The sequence below is a fragment of the Panthera onca genome, chromosome C1 (assembly GCF_046562875.1).
Source record: "Panthera onca isolate mPanOnc1 chromosome C1, mPanOnc1 haplotype 2, whole genome shotgun sequence".
Lineage (NCBI taxonomy): Eukaryota > Metazoa > Chordata > Mammalia > Carnivora > Felidae > Panthera > Panthera onca.
In genome coordinates, this window is record NC_138346.1 from 27,240,752 (window position 1) to 27,262,511 (window position 21,760).

The 21,760-nt window shown below is 36.6% G+C and overlaps 1 protein-coding gene across 42 annotated transcripts in view; it reads right to left on the minus strand.

Moving 5' to 3' along the window:
• The window catches only part of MAP2 (microtubule associated protein 2), a 281,795-nt gene that overhangs the window by 63,928 nt on the left and 196,107 nt on the right, over positions 1-21,760 (minus strand). For 40 of the 42 annotated variants that reach the window (XM_060623311.3, XM_060623317.3, XM_060623318.3 and 37 more), the window contains one exon: positions 12,921-13,205. In XM_060623311.3, the coding sequence (XP_060479294.3) occupies positions 12,921-13,182 (262 nt within the window). In that variant the 5' untranslated portion in view covers positions 13,183-13,205. Of the gene's footprint in view, positions 1-6,830; positions 7,021-12,920; positions 13,206-21,760 lie in introns of those variants that run through there. The other 2 variants (XM_060623309.3, XM_078450938.2) reach the window with 2 other exon arrangements.

A 21,760-nucleotide genomic window follows, 5' to 3' on the forward strand; every position in this document is an offset into this window, starting at 1 on the left:
GAAAGACTTCAATAGAATTTTTAATTTCTTCATGACAAAAATTATTCTAGAATAAAGATGACTACTTTTGTATTCTGGATTGATTAATGCATCCCATAGAAAATGTTATTAAATGAATTTCTCTCCATCCACAGATTCAAAAGTTTCATTATGTATAACAAACAAGAACAAGTAATAGTAACTTCAAAGTTTTCTTCAGAAATTTGCAAATAACATACACATTCTACTTTAGAAAATACCTCTTAGAGATCTGTTGAAATAAAATTTTACATTGATGATTTTGCTTCAGTGTCATTTACCATGTCAATCTCTATCTCTTCTCTGTGTATTGGTATCATTGTTACAAAGTATACTTCTAGAAATACTTGCAAATTGTGGGTGCCATCTATATCGTGCTTCAATCAGCCAAAGACATTGAAGCTTTATATCAGAATGTAAACAACATCTAGGAAGCATAAAGCTGTAACTGATTATGGTAACAGTTCTGGTTGTTCTATTGTAGAAGCCCAGCAGAAAGAGAAAAATAGATTGATTTTGATGGAGTAGCAGAATTGAAAAAAAAAAAAAAAGTAAGGACCAGATGTTATCTAGGTGGGTAGGCTGACATCAAGCAAGGGATTTGCATGGGGTTGAGGGGGGGATCCTGACCATATGAGGTAGTTTCAGATGCGTACAGACAATCTGAAGAAAACGAAGAAATGGAGATTCAGGAAGCAAAGCCAAAGGTGTTCAAGGTAAGTTTTATTTTCTTCATAATTTTGCTTAGGGCAGGTCCCAGGTAGGCAGATGCTACCGTAACTATAAGCTATACTATGTTTAAAAACAGAGAGTTTCATTTGGCATGAAAACCACAATCCCATGTAAGGGATAGATGGGGTTACTTCATGCTAAGGTAAATCAGATTTCATAAACCTTCATTTCATTTCATGGCAGTAAAATCCAATTTACTATGAAAAACATATGAAAAGGTATATTATTTTCTTCCTGAGGTATAAGAAAAATTTGCATATCAGGACTTGTAGCTTTTATTTTTTCAAAATGAAATTATAATTTTGTTATTTTGTACACGGTAGATCACAAACCGGTTGCCCAATTCCTGGTTCTAAGAAAAAGCCTGAAAACACTTCTGGTTCATTTCTATTTCCCTTGAAAGTTTACCAAGACTTTCTTCCCAACTTTTAGAGATATCCTCTACCCCTCAATAATGTTTTATTTGGGCTTATTTTGGGGTTTTGTTTTCCTGAAGAAAACAGGTATAAAAGGAAAAACTTTCATGAAATCAGGGAACTTTGTTATTTCTGCTCTTTTTTTGTTTTTTGGCTAATTCTGACATGCAACATGAAATGCAGAGGCATGAATAACGTGGTCTGATAGGAAAAAGGTGATCAAAAGCTATAGGAAGAGAAGTATGGTCTTAATGCAACCATATGAATTAAAGCATCATACTTAAAATTTTATAGGACAAAATAAAAGAACCACCTCAATATTTTAATCAAATAGATTTTCCAAAATATTTTCTAAAAAGCATATGTGGTAATTTTCACTTCTCTACAGACCAGGTGAAGAAAAACACTTTGTATTTATATAGTTTTTTCATATCCAATTGCATCACAGAGCATAAGGCAGAGGTGAAACTCAGCATTATTTGGGGCACAGGAGACTCAAGCATTTCCAATTAGAATTGAAGAAATGCTCATCATTTTAAAAATTTACTTTAAAAAGTTAAACATAATTTGGGAAGTTTATAATTTTTCACACTAAAAAAGAAAAAAAACAAAAAACAAATTCAATCTCATCTGGTGAATCCAGTCCTAAGATATTAAATTATCAGTGAGGGTAGCTTCAATTTACTCCTCCTTAAACAATGAAATCCAACTAGAAAGGAAATCTGTGTCACCAAAACATCCAAGTTCTTGAGAGTATTTAAAAAAATTTATTTTAATGTTTATTTATTTTTGAGAGAGAGAAAGAGAGAGAGAAAGAGAGAGAGAGAGAGAGAGAGAGAGAGAGAGAGAGAAAACGTGAGTGGGGGAGAGGCAGAGAAACAGGGAAACACAGATTCTGAAGCGGGCTCCAGGCTCCGAGCTGTCAGTACAGAGCCCTATGTGGGGCTTGAACCCATGAACCATGAGATCATAACCTGAGTTGAAGTCAGATGCTTAACCGACTGAGCCACCCAGGCACCCCATCTTGAGCAGTATTTTTAATGCTTCATTCAGATCATGTGTTAAGTTCAGTGTGGTCCACAGGGCATTTCAAGCACTATAATTTTCATGGGCTGGATGGCAGATATTTCATGAGGACAGGGATCACAGGGATCATTATTACCCCAAATACATGAACTTCCCCTCTTAAAATGTGACTTTTTAGGAGAGTAGAATCTGTATTTGCTTCAAACTCAGTCTTTGTTTTCTGATTGAAATCAAGACTTTTAAGAATTGGGTGAGAACTGATCTGGAGGAATATCTTCCATGCTTTGTCACCTAGGTCAAGCTTTTTTTTTTTTTTTGGGAAAAAAAGCAGTTTTCCCTAGGTTAGCATTTTTGTTCTGGTAAAACTTTGAGTAAAGCAGATTTATTCCAATCTTTCCAATGCTTTAGGCACAAATCTCTAGTTTCTAAGCTCATGAGGAAAAACAATAAACAATTTTTTAAGAAAGAGAAAATGTACATAGGCTTTAAGATAAAGGATAGCAACATGCAAAATGCAACAAGGAGAAAAAGTATCTAAAAATTTCATTTTTAAAACTGCTTATAAAAGCAATAGTAAATGATGATGACGATTTTCTCTTATGGAGAAGAAAAACAGTCTTATAAATACTAAAATACTTAATGATTAGAATCAGAAAACACAAATGGGAGCATCTTTCATTTTAATATACCAAAAAGGAAAAAAAAATGGGTCACAAAAAACTCTTATCATTTTTTAAAATAATGAAACTAGAGAAGCATATCCAATTGAAATCAAAACATTTTTCCTAAAGTTAACAAATAAATATCTCTGTTATTCAGTAGAGAAATGCTGTTTATTACCGAAGAACTTATCTTTGCAAATCATTTTCCAGACTCAAAGATGAAGTAGAGAGAAAAAGGACATTGGTGATACTTTTATTCAGGCTGACCTTCAAAAATAAGATTCATCTCTCCAAGACGAAACTGGTATATTCCTTTAAAGAAGGATAATTAAACCTATGACTTAGAATATTCATTTGCTTTAAGATTCAGATTGTCCATTTGTCAGAAATGAAACTAATATGAGCTCCTGACCTAGAACAGTGAGGCGATCCTTACACGTTACACCAGAGGATCAACAGGGATAAGAACTGTAAAGCTGTTTGCAGGATATTTCAGTGCCTTTCAAGTGGAGCCAACTGTTATATCGGGCTCAATTTTGCAGGAATGAGCATGAGAATTTATTCACTGTCCATGTGTTTCTTAGCTGCTATAGATGTCTCTTAGGTCATTTACCCTGAGTTTCCATACTCTTTCCAGTTCATTAATTTTTACCATCAAGAAAATATTTCTAATCATGTGTCATACTGCTACCTTAATTAAGTCAAAGGTATATTTTCTTTACTCCAAACTTACACTCTTATTTTTAGACCATGCCATCTTCCGCTATATCCTTTCTGGACTTTCTTTTCACTACAGTGTTTCTGAGTTCCTACTTAATTCCTTTCTGTTCCAGCCAACAGTTCGATAGTCCTCACTTTGATTCTAGCTTTCTCTCTTAGTTTCTCCTTTTGCTTCTTTATATCCAGCATTTCTCTCAATACAATCATTCTCTCAAGTGCGTTGCTCATACTGTGAAATAAGTTTTGGAGCCCTGTTTTGCTTATGAGATTCCTGATCTCAAAACCTAGCATGGATATGAACTCTTTCTCTATATCAATTCAAAAATATTTATTAGTACTTACTATAGGAAACAATCATTGTATCACGTACCGAAAGGGACATGAAATGATGAATGAAGCACAGCTTCTGCCTCGAAACACTAACAACCTAGGGCTGCAGATTAAAACAGGTAAGAAGCCCAGTAACATGATCCATATGATGAGTGCTATTAGCAAGATACGAACATGTTACATGCAGGTGTTCAGAAGAAGAGATTCCTTGGAAAGAATAAAATCAACATCAGTTCTGGATCTTTGACCGTAGACTCTGAGAACCTCTCCTGTAGGATATGCAACTTTTCAAAACATTTTGCCATCACTGGTTTCAATGCAGAACATGAATAAAACCACCGATTAGTTGGGCAAATGTAACTTGTTTTGCAAAAGAGAAGGTTGTTAGTTCACTCAGGGGAGTTGACCCTTCATGCTGGAGTCACTTATGGAAGAATCAGAGATGCTCATATCCCAACGCTGTCTCGATCTGTCTTTCCAAATAAAAAATTTGGACAGAAAATCTTGAATCTAACTTTCAGGCTGCTGAAGCTGAATCATACTATTAAAGATGATTTTTCTCTGAATCTTGATTCCTCTGTTATTAGTCATTTTGCCTAACGTCTTAAGGTTTGAACTTTTGAAATAAGTTGTAGAAACAGACATTTTGTTCTCATTTCTGTGTTCTAATAACCACCTAGCATTTGCATATTTATTAAAAGTTGCAATGAGAGCCTAAGACATATGTCATCAGTTTGGCTGGGTTTTGAATTGTATTTTCTATGAGTGTTGCCGAATGGTGACTCATTCTGTGAGATGAGCCGCACCGTGAGCAGGCAGCAAGCGGCTCAGTGTCCTTTTCCCCTCAGGACTCACGATGCCAAGTCAGATCATGCTTTCACTATCAGATCTGCAAGGCAGCACCAGTTGTTCTGTTCATCTGCTCCTGAAATGAATTTCCAGACTCCCCTGACAGTCAAAGCACGTGCTTTATGTAATGTGCTAAGGAGCAGTGAAGGGTGAGGGAATGAGAGGAAAAGGCTTGGTACCCTGAAGCAGAAAGAGTCGCAAGGGGAGGAAGGACAGGAGGAGCGATGACCGATGACCGTGAGATACTCCCTGGTCTACTAACCGCTTAGCAACAATAACATCAAAACCAGAGCCAGCCCTTGAGGTGCTATTTTGTATACAGGGACAGATATTTTTCTCAGACACATACAAGCAATATAGTTAATTTATATATAAGTTACACTTAAAAAATACATTGTTGATCAATGATTAATATATTCTCAAGATATCAGAGGAATTTATTTGTTGCAAATTACTATTAAAGTTGTTCTCTTATCTTTTTTTTGTGAGGAGAGAATTCTTTTTTCTTTTTAATGTTTATTTATTTTTGAGAGAGAGAGAACACAAGTGGGGGAGGAGCAGAGAGAGAGGGAGATATAGAATCTGAAGCAGGCTCCAGGCTCTGAGCTGTAGCACAGAGCCTGACACGGGGCTCGAACCCACAAACTGTGAGATCATGACCTGAGCCGAAGTTGGGTGCTTAGGCACCCCTTGTGAGGACAGAATTCTTAGTAATAGAACAAGAGACAGTCAGTTGAGCGTCTGACTCGTGATTTCAGCTTAGGTCATTATCTTATGGTCCATGAGTTCAAACCCTGCATCAGGCTTTGCACTAACAGCACGCAGCCTGCTTGGGATTCTCTATCTCTCCCTCTCTCTGCCCCTCCCCCATCAAAGTAAATAAATAAACTTAAAAAAAAAAAAAGAAATGGAACAAGAGACAGATAAAGGCTATGCATAAGGCTAATCAAAACAAAGGCTTACATCGTCCAAAAATAAATCCAGGAAGACTTGCTTCCATGACTGATTATTTTCATCTGCTCACTGCAAATGAAAAGGATTTTATGGGGCATGTAGAATTCTTCCCTAAGTGGAGATTTTAAAAACCTCAAAAATACCTTAAAAAAATATGATGACAAAACGTGATAGCAAATTAGAGAGGAGGAAATGTGATAATGTCTTGGAAAATACAGGATCAGGGGAGAGGGTCAAGTAAGAAAATACAGTGATAATTAAATTATATTTACATTAAAAAAAAAGCCAGACAGAATAATTTTACAAGTAGGTCTTAATTTTTCTTAGCTCAAATCTGTTGCAGTCATTAAGATTCAAATTCAACAAAATAATTTTTCAGTGTCAGTGCCCAAAGAGAATGATAAACAACATTTTTTTTTAGTGATTGGGATTGTGGTTCTGACATTTAGTATAAAACAAGATGTAAAGAAATGGGACTAATTTTCACCAAGTGCATGGGAGGCATTTTGTGGAAGAATATACATGGGAGTAAATGTGTATACAAATTAATATTAGTTTTCAAATATCTTATTATATTGTGTTAGAGCCTTGCTCCTCACAACTGGAAATGTTTGTAGGCAATTAAAATTCCAAGGAACAAAATCATATTTTAATTTGTTACATCACTGGGTTCAATTAAAATAAGTCTAGAGAAATCATGGTTTCCTTATATTTTGATTCAGAATTATTGACTTAAGACAATCTCATTCTACTTTAAGACTTCCGCTGAAGAGCAAAGAGAGATGTGAAGTCAATTTTTACAGGAAGAACCACCCCTAACTGCGCATTTAAGTAAACAACGTTATCTGGTGCCTGTCTTTTCCTCCACTTTGTGCAAACATTTTAAGCTCTAGCTATCAATATCTATATACAAGCTCATATCTACATACAAGCTCATATCTTACCAAGAGTAGGAGATACAGTTCATTGTTATAACGTCCATGTAAGCAAGCTCTCCATCAGGTTCAGACCCTTCTATTTACCAACAAGACAAGCCACATTTTATGATTGAAGTTAATGCCCAAATCTGCCTCAAATGGTATAGAGACCACATAAGGACAAAGCAAACATGACAAATACAAACCTTGTGGAATTGCCTTTCTTTTTTTTTTCAATCAATCCTGTCTTTCTTACTCTTTCCAGCCCCAGATGCCTAACCATTCAAAGGAAACCACGGACGAGATCCCCATTTTGTGTACTCATCTATCGGCGCCTCCAGGCCCAGACGCTTCGCAGTGAGGCCCTGGTGCTTTTCTGCAGATCCAGCCTTGAATGCTAAATAACTGTGCTCTGCACACTCCTCTCTCTGCGCAGCTCAGGGAAATGGCAGCTAGAGCAATGAGTGGTTGCCGTGGCAACAAGGAAAATCTGCAACCTCTTGTATTGTTAGGCCAGCGTGTTTACTTGTCTTGTGGGGTGGCGCAGATGGCTTTAGTCGTCTCACGAGAGACATGGTTCTGTACTTTTTTTGGCCCTGCGTACATTAATAAAATATCATATACAATATGCCATATTTTAAATGGGATGGTGACTCCTGCCAGTAAATCTCAAATCTAGGAATGGAGGCAGGAAAAATGAGAGAGGTAAGAAAAAGGCAGGTTCACATTTTCTACGATGAAAAAGGGAAAGAGAAGCTTAAAGGTATAATCAACCTTTAGCATGTGAATGATGACAAACTTTTCCTCCTTTATGTATTTTTAAGCCTCAGCTTCTAATTCCAGCAACAATAAACTTGCGTATCTCAGTATGTTGATCACCTGGCTGTCTAAGCTCTGGGGAGGTTAAAGTGCAGGTCAAGGCTTTCAAAGGCACAGCTCCATTGGTGAGCTCTGAAAAAGCAATAGTGTGTCACCTGGAACAGCTTTTACAGATCTCGCGGCCGCAGCAGGAAGTAGACCTGAATAGGATCCCCAGGATGTTGGGAAAACAAAGCAGCTCTGGAGAACTGGAGTGGGGGTAACTGGAGAAACGTCCTTTCATCTTTAAATTTACTCCAAGAGATGGCTGATACCGACTTTTGATGATCACAAAGGCCTTTACCCCCTGACTGGTCTTTCTTACTTGTGTTGAAAGCATTGCACCTTAGGATAGTCAAAATCATGAAAGCATGATTTTTTTTTTTTTTTTACGTTTATTTATTTGTTTTGGGAGAGAGAGAATCCCAAGCGGGCTCTGCACTGCCAGAGCAAAGCCCCATGCAGGGCTCGAACTCACAAACGATGAGTTCATGACCTGAGCTAAAATCAAGAGTCGGATGCTTAACAGACTGAACTACCCAGGTGCTCCACAAAAGCATGATTTTAAATACTTCAATGTTGTGGCATCTATAAACTTCTGAGAATTGCCCCCTTTCTTGCTCCATTCATGCTAAAATCAAGACTAAAGTTAGGATTTTCTGTCATGCTGAAAGGTACAGGGATGTGGCTGTTCTGTAATAGAAGAAGGCTATAATTGGTAACAGCTGCAGCTGGCCGTGCTGCTCCGAATCTGGCAGAGTGGGGTGTGGGAAGCGCACAGGTCTATGCAGTTGGAGACCTGCAGTCTGGCTGTGGTCATGGGATCTCAGATGGGTGACTACACCAGTAAAGAGGAGGACTGAAAGGTGGTCTTACCTGTCTCTTGCAGTGATCTTGATATGAATGCTAATATGATAAGAAAGATAAGAAACTTAAAGATACGGCTCTTAGGAGTGCCTGAGTGGCTCAGTCAGTTAAGCATCTGACTTTTGGTTTCAGCTCAGGTCATGATCTCATGGTTCGTGGGTTGGGCTCTGTATTGATGGTGTGGAGCCTGCTTGAGGTTCTCTCTCTCTCCCTCTCTCTCTCTGCCCCTCCCCTGCTCATACTCGCTTGCTTGCTCTCTCTCTCTCTCTCTCTCAATAAATAAATAAACTTAACAAAAAAAATTTTTTTTTTAAATAAAAAAGATGCGGCTACTAATTTCCAGTCAGGATTGGAACTCTGGGGGTACCAAATGCAGTCCTCTTGCTTTCTTCAATAAAGATGAGGCAGAAAAGAGAGGAAAGGTTTATTACAAGCCTTTTATGATTCATGCTTTGGAAGACGATTTAAAATGACTGTTTTAAAACAAACAAAAAGCAGAAAGAGACTCCTAAATAAAGAGAATTAACCAAGAGGGAATGGGGTGAGGGGGCGGGGCAAGATGAGCATGGAGAGGAAGGTACAGGCTTCCAGTTATGGAATGAGTAGGTCATGGGGCTAAAAGGTACAGCATAGGGAATACAGTCAGTGGTACTGTAATAGTGTTGTATGGTGACAGATGGCAGCTATATTTGTGGGGAGCGTATCATAACGTGTAGAGAAGTTGAATCACTATGTTGTATACTTGAAACTAAAGTAACTTTATGTGTCAACTATATTTCAATAAAAAAATAAATTAAAAAAAAATGATGGATTTAGTTTCATTATAATAGCAGCTTTCCTAAATGACTAGATTCTCAATGGTTTCTCTTTTGCGGGGTGGGCGGGGGGGGGACTTTTATGTCATGGCTTCTAAAAAGGTTACTTTAGTGAATAAATACAGGAATAATTCTTAAAGTAATTAAAAGTTATGCTACAATAAGCGAGTAAATCTATCTACTTTTCTATGGATTAGCTTTCAATTGTAAGAAAAGAGCCAACATCTAGAAGAATAATCTGTAAAAAATATATATATAATTTAAAATATTATTGCCTTCTAGAATTCCCTTCTCCCCCTTTCCCAGCCTCAGCACATAAGATCAAAGATAAGCTGACTATGGGTTTGCACATCTAAAAATTAAGAATTATTATGGCCCAGAAATGAAGGTGAACATTGAAAAGCATAGGTAAGAGAGAATGAGGTAAGATCTCTGGTTCAAGTAAGCCCACCTGATGACAAAAGGAAGGAAGAAAGTGATGCAGTGATGGCGTTTAATTTATTATGGGATCTTGTTTTTAGAGAAGAATAAAAATAAACAAACTTGAGGAAAAATTTGTTTCTAAAAATTAAGAGAGGACTATAGCAAAGAAGGAAAGAAGAAAGATCTCTGGATTCAACCAGTAGTGGCTTGGACACCACAACATGTAGCTGAAGACCTGATGTTCCTAGGAAATGTGTTATGTTAAAAGTGCCCAAAGAAGTATCTTTTGTAAGGGAAAAATGCAATATACTGATAGATTACATGTGAATGATAAAAGAGGAGGCCAGTATATAGCTCCTCTGGTCCTCTTTAATCACCTTGAAATACAATGCCAGCTCTCATTAGTGATGCCTATTATCAATGGTTAGCATTTCTAAAGACTATCTTTGAGATTTAAGGACACTTCTTTTTATTGGGAATGATCTTTGTTTGTGAAACAGTTATATATAAACCATCAATAATAAAATGCATTATTTTATTAAGCAAAAGTTTGGAGAAAAATCTCACTGCACATTGAATTATCACTAGAACATCTGTAGATATGAGACAATATCTCACATTTTTCCTTTCCCACAGCTTTCTACATATGGATATTTTATGGACTTAAAAATGGCCTGTTATTTCTGGAGGGAGTTTAACTTAAGAAACATCATAGTTTGGATTGCACACTTCACTCTGGTGACCCACAACCAGCTGGTTACAACTTTTTTCACTATGAACATACATATAGAACTTTCAGAATCAGTTTCTCAAAGGCAGTACAAGATTCGTGTGATATATGTTGAATTGAATTCAAAATTAACTCTGGATGGTCCTGAACCCATAAATTAAAAGAAACATCTGTTAATCTCTTTTTAATTTATATTATTTTCTCAAAGAAGCTGGCAAGGACATACTGACCTGGCAAAGAGATTTTTCTGATGCTCTTAAATATTTAATTAAGACCACTGAAAAAATGAAATAGTAAGTGATATTGGTTCTTCCTTGACCAAACACGCTACAGGGATTTTTTTCCTTAGTATATTTCAAGCCTCTATCATCATCAGTAAGATTCAGCTGGTGAGAGCCCAAGAGACAAAGCAAGACTTTCAAGAGTTTTCATTCACCATTAATTTAAGTAGGACTTTCTTTCTTCTTTTGCATTCATTCACTCACTCATTCAACATACATTTAGTGAGTCCCTGAAGTGTAATGTCAGGTGTTGCAAGATATGACGATGAGAAAAATGTTGGTCTATCACATGATCTCTTGCTTTCCCCACAACAATTTTGCTCCTCATGTCCTCATCTCTTCATGCTTCAGTTTCTTCAAAATGTTCCTAGTTAGTGCTCCTGACACTCAGGTCCTGCCCTGTTCAAGTTGTATTATACTCAACTTTAGAAAAATATTCCTTGATCAAGAGTGCCCTATCGTCCATATTTACACCACTACTACCACCACCAATAACACTAATGGTAATTAATAGATACTATTTCTTGATTCATTGACTTTGTACACTTTACTATCTCATTTAATCCTCATTGTGGCCACGAAAGGCAAAAATAACATTTTTACTTCTCTCGTATCCACAATTCCTTACTAATGGGGCATATGTGTCTGTTGAGCACTGTGCAGCTGCTCAAATACTTAAATTAGATTGGACACTGCCACTCTCTTCTCCTGTTCCACATGACTTTCTGCAGGGTACTTGCTTCTTATTACAGCCGAAAACCTGACTTCACAAAGATAAATCTTGAAAAGGATTTTATATTTATATTTTATACTGTAATCGAATGTTGAAACTGTGCACTATCTTGAGGTCATGTAGTGCTTAACAGATGTTGAGTATCTCTGTGTTTCCTTTGAGCATTTAAAATATTCTGCCACACCCCTGAGTTTGCTGCGACTTATCAAGATGCTTCTGTACGCAATTTGGGAACTTTGGTCCCAAGTAATAATGATCTCTCTTCAACTTTGCCTTTCTATACTGCTCATTTGGCACACAATACATTGTGTTTTGCATTTGAATTGTGTGCACAGGCCTCATGTCTGCTACTGCATCCTCTGCTCTGTGAAGTTCAGAGACCACTCCTTGCAAGTGCTCTGGCACAGAAGCTAATATACCTTGCATATAGAAAATGCTCAACAGTAGTTTATCAAATGAGTGGATTAAAAAAATTATAGCATGTCCTTATGTAATTTCTCTTCAGTTATTTGAGAAGCCTTTAATATTACCCCCATTAATTTTAAGTATATTTTTTGAACAAAGCATACAGTTGATAAGTGCTGCTGACTGAGTGCAGAAAATCAGTCTTTGAATAAGCAAGGGATGACTCTGAAGGAGGCATTACCTTTCTTATTACTTATAGTTTACCTCCTCTTTTTGGAGTAGCATGTCAGCAAGTTATTGTGTACAAACACATTAAATTCTTATGACAGAAAAAACGGAAAGTAATGGTGAAGAATATAGTGAAAGCAAGTGTTTCTCTATGCTGTTAATGCTTTATAATGACTACGCCATCAAGGAAGCTATTATCAATGAGAGTAAAGAGGACTATTGGTAGAAATTGCACTTTGAAAGGAAGTACTTAGGAGTAAGCCAAATTAAGTTCTCCTTCAAGCATCTGTAATATTAGTTCTTAAAAAGCTCTCTGAGGAAGTATGAAATGGTTCCCATGTATGTGTTTCCTTCCCTTCCCTCCCCTCCCCTCCCTTCCCTATTCTCTCTCTCTCTCTTTTTATTTTAAGATTTTATTTTTTTAAAGTAATATCTATACTCAACTTGGGCCTTGAACTCACAATCCCAAGATCAAGAATCACACGTTCCACCAACTGAGCCAGCCAGGCGCCCCAATCTCTCTGTCTCCTTTTTTTTTTACAGGCTGGGAGATAGGCTCTATATGGCTTTCTGACCTAAAATGTACATATGCTTCTAATCAGTCAATCAGATTTAGGTCCAATATCATTCAAAGCATTTGTGAAGTTTTCTTTCAATGAGTTAAAAAAGCTGAGAGTTAACTAGCAAAAGCACACACACACTGAGCCATCTGTCCATTAAAGTTAAAGTGGTAAAACTAAATAGGGAGATGAGATTAAGAATACAACTAATTTGGGGGAATGTTAGGCTCCTCCTCAAGATTTTTCTTTTTTCTTGGTGTCTATTTTCCCTGACGGACTGGAATTTTAGACCTTGTGCTGGTGAAAGAAGGTCATCATGGTAAATTAATTCAGTTTCAGACTAAACAGACTTCAAAGCACAAAGCCAGCACTGGTGACAGAGGAGCCCTTGGTTACCTGCTGTTTCTCTGTCAGCTGAGGTCAGCTCTCCATTGATGCCATTCTCTTTGGTATCTGAATAGGTGCTCTGTGACCCATGTTCTCCAAAGGCGCCCTCTTCATCCTCCCTGTATGGGAATCCATTGGCACTTCTGACAAGTCCTTCCCCTGCCCCGCCTTGGTCCTTAATCTCAGGTGGATGTGGATGTGCAGATGCTTCTGTTAGTTGAGCTGAGGTCCAGTGAGGTGCCTTTGCTTCATCTTTCCGATCATCTGCCATTCTTCTACACCTTGTGACCTCTTCTGGGATTGGAATAAAAACAATAGCGGCCATCACTATGGGGAACTATGATCTAATATTACTAAGATAGGGCACACTTATAGCAAACTCAATAGTTAGCTATGGTCAAAAAAACATGCTCAATAATCGACTGTTAATATCAAGAAAACAGCTGTTGTTAATACCTTAGTTTTTACAGATCTCTTCTGGCGTATCAATTCTTTTAATACAGGATCACCATTAATTTACATATATATTTTTTACACTAGTATTTGGCATTTAAGGAGATATCTAACTTTCATTGATACATGATATTGACTATACAGTAGAGTCAAGGAATCCTTCAGGATAGGGAAAATTTGTAGTATGAGAAAATTGGGTAGAAGTATGTGAGAAAACAAATGGCTGAGGGGGAAATGATGAATTGGGGGAAACTACTCCAAGTACTCTTTTAAAAGCAATTCTCAGGGATGCCTGGGTGCCTCAGTTGGTTAAGCATCCAACTTCGGCTCAGGTCATGATCTCACAGTTTGTGAATTGGAGCCCCAAGTCGGCCTCTACACTGACAGCTCAGAGCCCGGAGCCTGTTTCAGATTTTGTGTCACCCTCTCTCTCTGCCCCTCCCCCCACTCAGGTTCTGTCTCTCTCTCGAAAATAAACATTTTAAAAAATTTAAAAAAAATATTTAAAAACACAATTCTCCCTGAACCCTAGAAAAGACAATGGCTAACACATTAGTCTTTTTTTTAAAAAAATTAATGTTTATTTATTTTTGAGAGAGAGAGAGACAGAGAGAGAAAGAGAGAGAGCGAGCACAAGTTGGGGAGGGGCAGAGAGATAGGGAGACACAGAATGTGAGGCCGGCTCCAGGCTCTGAGCTATCAGCATAAAGCCTGATGCAGGGCTTGAACCCATGACAGTGAGATCATGACCTGAGCTGAAGTCGGATGCTTAACCGACTGAGCCACGCAGGTGCCCCCACATTAGCTTTTTCCATTTCAAAGGTGTTCAATTCAAACCAGAGATGGATATGTTTTCTTGGATACTGTATATTAAAAGAGAGTTTTGACTTAGTTTCTCAGCAAATTTTCCTAAACCCTATGTATTAAGAGTATATATAGATATATTAAGATTTTGTCTTAGTATATCTTACAGAGAAAAGATAAAAAAATACAGTATTAGACCTACATCCTACCTTATAATGTTATTTCACAACTAAGTCAAACAGATGTGGAAAAGTTAAATTACTGACATGTATCAGTAACTGTGAATTATAGTAAAGTTTGAAAAAGTCATGGAGTAGGTGTTTTGTACACATTAAGTCAGTGACAGACATTGCATGGCCTTCACTTACACACTGATGTCACTAGGTTTAGACATGTAGTTGATAAGAGATGATTCATTACTCACTTCTAGAAAGCTGTTGCCAGCAATGTAGTCTTATTCATGGCCTACTGTTCCCAGACTGAGGATATAGACATAGGCCATGACTGTCTCTGATGGAAACTAAGAACACTTTCCCTTTTTCTTTTTCTTTCCTTTTTTTTTTTACTTTCCTGTTTTCAAAACAGTAACTCAAGTAAAAACATCCAAACAAGCAAACAAAATTGTATTAAAACAAATCTTCCTGTTACTAAGCTCTGTTTAGAGACATCACAAGTAAACTAAGTTGTAAAGAAAGTAAGCTTTCCCACCAAATTCCTGACAAGCATTTGTCTTTTTTTTCCCCCCAAATTTCAATGTGTTCTTCAGGTTCTCATTCTAGTTTTCTATTCATAGCTGAAGAGCTAGATGAGTTAACTCATTTAAACTAATTTGACTACAATACCAAACCTACCTCCAAACTGCTTCCCATAAGGGTTCTATTTATTGTCCTTAAGAACATATTTAAAAAATGATATGAATTTAGCTTTCAAAGCATTGATTGAAGGGCTTGTGAATAAACCAAGGAGCATCCCTGTATCACCGACAATGTGTAAAGAACTTTATCCCCAGAAGTGTCTCTTCATCTGTAAAGCGAGGACAATGATGCCTAGTTTATTATTGTAAAGTTTGAACAGAAAAATATACAGGGCAGGGCGCCTTGGGTGGCTCAGTCGGTTGGGCGTCCAACTTTAGCTCAGGTCATGATCTCGCTGTCTGTGAGTTCAGGCCCCGCTTCAGGCTCTGTGCTGACAGCTCAGAGCCTAGAGCCTGTTTCAGATTCTGTGTCTCCTTCTCTCTCTGCCCCTCCTCTGCTCACGCTCTGTCTCTGAAAAATGAATAAACCTTGAAAAAAATTAAAAGAAAAAAAAAGAAAAATATACAGGGCTCAGCACAGTCCCAGTCATGTCCAATAATTAACAGTTACAATCTCTGTTATTGTTGTTAGAATTATACTACTAGCCATGATACTGCAAGTCCTTATATATAAAATATTTTAAGTAGTTTTCTGGAGTTATTGCCACAGGAACAAGAGTCTGAAAACTTGGTACAATAACAAGAGTTACTTGCAAATCTGTCTCCGGATATTATATGGGACTGAAAGAATGTTCCAAGGCAGACATGGGAAATGTCTGAGACATGGAAGCCTGATAGAAGGGATGCACCGTCAGAATTAAGCACTCCAGGTACACATCTGAAATCTTCCCTACGTCTTTTATAAAGATGATTCTGCACTGTTCTAGACTCCATTCTGTCATTGCCTTCCAGTCAAAAATCAAAGGACCTCATTTAGGTATATACAGATTATATTTTTTCTCAGTGTTGCAGTGTCTTCTATGTCCAATGGGCTGAAGAAATTATGTGGATTCAAATTGTCACCTTTGAATTTGAGACCCTTGGCTCAGCATCCTTTCTTTACATGCCTTGATTTCTTTACTTTTCTTTACTAAAATAGTTTAATTTAAATTTCCATATTCCTACATTATCCAATCTAGTTTGCATGCTGAGTAAATACTCGTAAGTAGCAAGTTTCCCCCAAAACAAGTACATGCCTTGTTAATGCCACTTTAAAAAAATTAATAGGCTTTATAATTTTAGAACAGTTTTAGATTTATAGAAATATTAACCAGATTGTACAAGAAGTTCCCATGCACCCCTGTACACAATTTTCTATCACTAACATCTTACCTTAGTATGGTATATTTGTTATAATTAATTATAAAATATTAATATATTATTAACTAAAGTCCATAGTTCATTTAGATTATCTTAGTTTTAGCTAATGTCCTTTTGTTGTTGTTGTTCTAAAATTCCATCCAGGATACATTACATTTCATTGCCATGTCTCTTCAGGTTCCTCTTGGCTGTAAGAATTTCTCAGACTTTCCTTGCTTTTGATGACTTTGAAAAATACTGGTCAGGTATAGATAATTCCTCTATTGAAATTTGTCTGATTTTTTTCATGATTAGTCTTGGTTATGTGTTTTGGGGAAGAAGACAGTGGTAAAGTGCTCAAATAAGCTTGAGAAATGCTGAGCTACAGAGGCATGTATATAACTTGAGGTTTTTAAGAGTTTTTGATAAGCTACTGGACTTTTGAATCTTAGGGATGGGCAATGATGTCCAAAGCATTCCAACCAGTTCAGCATAGAAAACTTTTTTTGGTGCCATGTTTATTAACATGTCCAAAAGGATTTGGGAAATTCTCAGGTTTGCATTTTAGCCCTTGTTTAACACCAAGAGTCCTAGCCACAGAGAGTCCAAGTAAATAAAACAATATAAGAACCCAAACTCCTAGCTAAAACTGGCAGTTTTTTCCCCAAGGCTCTCTGAGGAAGATTTGTCAGTGACCAAAAATCTTCACCTTGAACCTAAAAAACCAATGCCTTATTGGGGACAGTATCAATTAATTATCTTAAAATTAATTATCTTAAAATGTTAAGATACTTTGTTTTAAAGAAACCAGGCATTTACAAAGTAAACAAACTCCTTAATGTTCAAAGCTTTAGAGCTTTGGATTCTTTTTTTTTTTTTTTTTTTTTTTTTTTTCAGTTAATCAATAAAAGCTAATTTTGGAAAAAGAAAGAGCTGTCTGGTCATGCTGCTCCAATTAATATCAGAGGCATAAATACAGGGAATTAGTTACCTAAAATGCATTATTTGACTTCCTGATAAGACTATTCAGATAATACACTTTAAAACACTTGTAGACGAATCAGATGCCACTTTCTAATTTGTTGGGTATTTGAAATGTACATAGTCTAACCATCTATTAAGTGAAAATCATTTGAGGAGATTTCAAGCTACAATCATCACTGCTCTGACAAAACTACTTTGACAGAAAATATGATTTGGAAAGATTTTCTTCTGCCGTACTGAAAAGTTGCTGGAATCAAAGGACACACTATTTGGCCATACAAACTTATAATCACAACATGGTATTATGAAAATCCCACACATACATGGTAAATTTCACTTAAATTCCTAATCAGTGTTATAGGGTCGTAGATTATTTCCACTCCTCAAAATGGTTTTACAATATAGTTAAAAGTGACCACAGCTTCCTTTCATTTCTTCTTCCTGATATATAGTCTTCCTTTACCTGAATCTCTCTGAAAACCGTGAATGTAGTATTAAAAAAGATAAGAAAGCTGAGATAAACTCCAATCCCCTCCAAAATATAGAAGGAAACTTGTGAGGTACTAGAAATTGTAACATCCATTCCTACTGTGTAATGAGAAAGACTCTATTTTCCATATCGCAAAAGATCACAGATCCTAACTGCTCTGAACAACTGAGCAGCTGGGGATCTGCCACACAATCATCTTACTTGAGAATTAAACTGAAAAGCTACCTGAATTCTTCCCCTCATCCCTCTCTTCCAAAAGCCTAGCTTGATAATGTGGGCAAGGAAATTATTAAGTTAAAAAGAACTGTACTAAGTCTGAGACATTGACTTCCAATGTACAACAAATTTGCAATGGGAATCTTACCTGCTAGGGCTAAACACAAGTGCCAATATCAGTGAGGATACAGCTACTTGTAATATGGATTTTTATTTTTTTTAATTTTTATTATTATTTTTAAGTAGGCTCCATGCTCAGCACAGAGCCCAATGCAGGACTTGAACTCATGACCCTGAGATTAAGACCTAAGCTATGATCAAGAGTTGGACGCTCAACCGACTGAGCCACCCTGGCACCCTGTAAAATGGATTTTTTAAAAAGAGATCTTAAGGGTTCAAATTTCTCTTTATATCAGAATGAGATATTTCACTTGACTTTATCATTACATTGCTATTATGCTGCATATTGCAGGCCCCAGTATTCATCTCAATTAAGATACACAGTTGGAAAGAAAGCTGAGAGAAGATCTTGTGCCACGAAAAATGTCAGTCATGGACTTGAGTGATAAGTTTCAATCTTTGCTACCATTTTTTTTATTTAACAATTTCCTGCTGATATTTGAGACTTCTCTAAGAACAGAGTTCTTTCTTCTTTCATCAAAATTCTAGGCTTTAAAATTCCAGTTCTTAAAATTCTAGCTTTTTGCTTCTGCCAAAGGAAACAATCAACAAAATGAAAAGATAACCGGCAGAATGGGAGTAGATACTTACAAATGACATATCAGATAAAGGGTTAGTATAGAACATCTATAAAGAACTTACCAAACTCCACACCCAAAAAACAAATATTCCAGTGAAGAAATGGGCAGAAGACATAAATAAGCACTTCTCCGAAGAAGGCATCCAGATGGCTAACAGCCACATGAAAAGATGCTCAACATCACTCACCATCAGGGAAATACAAATCAAAACCACAATGAGATACCACCTCACACCAGTCAGAGTAGCTAAAATAAACAGCTCAGGAAACAACAGATGTTGGTGAGGATGTGGAGAAAGGGCAACCCTCTTGCACTGTTGGGTGGGAATGCAAACTGGTACAGCCACTCTGGAAAACAGTATGGAGGTTCCTCAAAAAATTAAAAATAGAATTACCCTATCACCCAGCAATAGCACTACTAGGAATTTATCCAAAGGACACAGGAGTGCAGATTCGAAGGGACACATGCACCCCAATGTTTACAGCAGCACTATCGACAATAGCCAAAGTATGGAAAGAGCCCAAATGTCCATAAACTGATGAATGGGTTAAGATGTGGTGTATGTATATACAATGGAATACTACTAGGTAACAACAACAACAAAAATGAAATCTTGCCATTCGCAACAATGTGGATGGAACTGGAGGGTATTATGCTAAGCAAAATAAGTCTGTCAGAGAAAGATAGATATATGATTTCACTCACATGTGGAATTTAAGAAACATAATAGATGAACATACGGGAAGAGAGGGAAAAATTAGATACAAACAGAGAGGGAGGCAAACCATAAGAGACTCTTAAATACAGAGAACAAACTGAGGGTTGATGGGGGTGGGGAAAATGGGTGATGGGCATTAAGGAGGGCACTTGTTGGGATGAGCACTGGGTGTTATATGTAAGTGATGAATCACCGGATTCTACTCCTGAAGCTGAGACTACACAGTATATTAACTAACTTCAGAAAAAAAAAAATTGTAGCTTTTCCCCCTCAACAATGCATGCTCTTATCCCAGCTGTTGAACCCTTGATCACTGCTACACTCTCAGTCATTTCTTTGATGACTAATTATTTAAAAAATGTAAGATTCATTACCATGTGGCAATCTGTCATTAACTTTTGATTCTAGGGATATGGGCCAAATGATATGACTTGGCATTGATCAGATTTCCAACCTCTTAAAGATTCAATGTATACCACCGTATATTAAAACCAGAATGAATACAGTTTTTCTACAGATTAAATTCCAAGTTGAAATGGCATATGGATTAATCCCTTGTCTATTTGTTTATGTAAAATCATTCAATTTTGTTTTTAGATACAGTTGATGCATATATGTTTAATGCTGCTAAGTAAAATAAGTACTTTTTCACATATTGGGTAGAAGGTTTTAGTACCATGAATCAGGAGCCTTGTAAGTAGTCAAATCTAGATAATTGTAGTTAAGAAATCCCAAGAAAGAGAAGAGCTATACAAGTAAGATACACAAGGAACAACAACAACAACAACAAAATTAAATGCCTAACTTAACATAAAACATGTCTGTATGGCAAAATTCAATCGATAGCTTGGGACAGATAAATTCCAATTTTTAATTACTTAATAAATAAATAAATAAATATATCAATATTATAACTAGTTTAGGTTCCTGGAGATACATTTTGTAGCTTATGGATAGGTGTACCAGTCGGCACCACTATTATTTATCAGATTACTCAAATATTTATTATAATATCAATAATTATATTTCTCCTATATTAAGATTCTGCTATATTTAAATACATCTGCTTTTCAAATTGCCCAGGTCTAAGACTGTAATGCTCTATGTTTCAAAACTCCGGATTTTATCTGAGTATCTATCTAGATACTTACATGAATTCATATATATCTATATGCACTGCTTTTTGTGTGTGTGAAAAAAATTTGCACTGGCCTACAGGCAACCTGAAAGTCTGCTTCTGATTGTATAAAGCCATTCTTGAAAACATTGCCTTTTGTGATATGATTGTCCCTTGCACAAGAATATACACAATAAAGTAATTTATATTGGAATTTCAAATATATTTATTTTGCTGATTTTTGACATTTCCTAGACAATCAAGTAATATATCACTTTTGATATCTTTCTTTAATTACTAGGAACTTTAATGCTTCACTGCAGTATTTCCCAGCCTAAGACTGTGGTACTATGTTCTGTTTTTAATTGTAAAACTTGTCAAATCTTTTCTGAAATCAGGCAAACTATATATTATAAATAAATAATGACCATGCCTATTGCCTTCTAACAATTAACTTTAAGGTATCACTCTTTTGAGAAAATTATATAGGGGTGCCTTGGTGACTCGGTCGGTTAAGCGTCCGACTTTGGCTCTGGTCATGATCTCACAGTCCGTGAGTTCGAGCCCCGTGTCGGGCTCTGTGCTGATAGCTCAGAGCCTGGAGCCTGCTTCAGATTGTGTCTCCCTCTCTCTCTGCCCCTCCCCTGTTCATGCTCTGTCTCTCTCTGTCTCAAAAATAAATGTTAAAAAAAAAAAATTAAAAAAAAAAAGAAAATTATATAATATTATTTAGCACACAGTAGCTCTCATATTATCCCTCATGTATGTAAAATGAATAAAATACAAAAAGACTTAAATTTTTTCCACAGAGAACATTTATAAGGCCTTAATGTTCTAGATCTTTCAGAAAGGTTATAGGTTAACAAAGTCACGTGACAAATATGAGTTCTTGCAAAAACTAACATTACTTAGTTTTTTCATTTATTTTTGTTTTATTATTTTTTTTTTAGAGAGAGAGAGCACACTCACACACACATGAGTGGGGGAGGGGCAGAGAGAGGGAGAGAGAGAATCCCAACCAGGCTTTATGCTAGCAGCACAGAGCCTGACTCAGGGTTCCAGCTCAAGAACCCTGAGATCGTGACTTGACCTGAAATCAAGAGTCGGACGCTTAACTGATCGAGTCACTCAGACACCCCTAACATTACTTAGTTTTTTAAAAACAGTATTTCTCTTTTATCTATCTTCCATAGAGTACGCTTTTAATTACTATT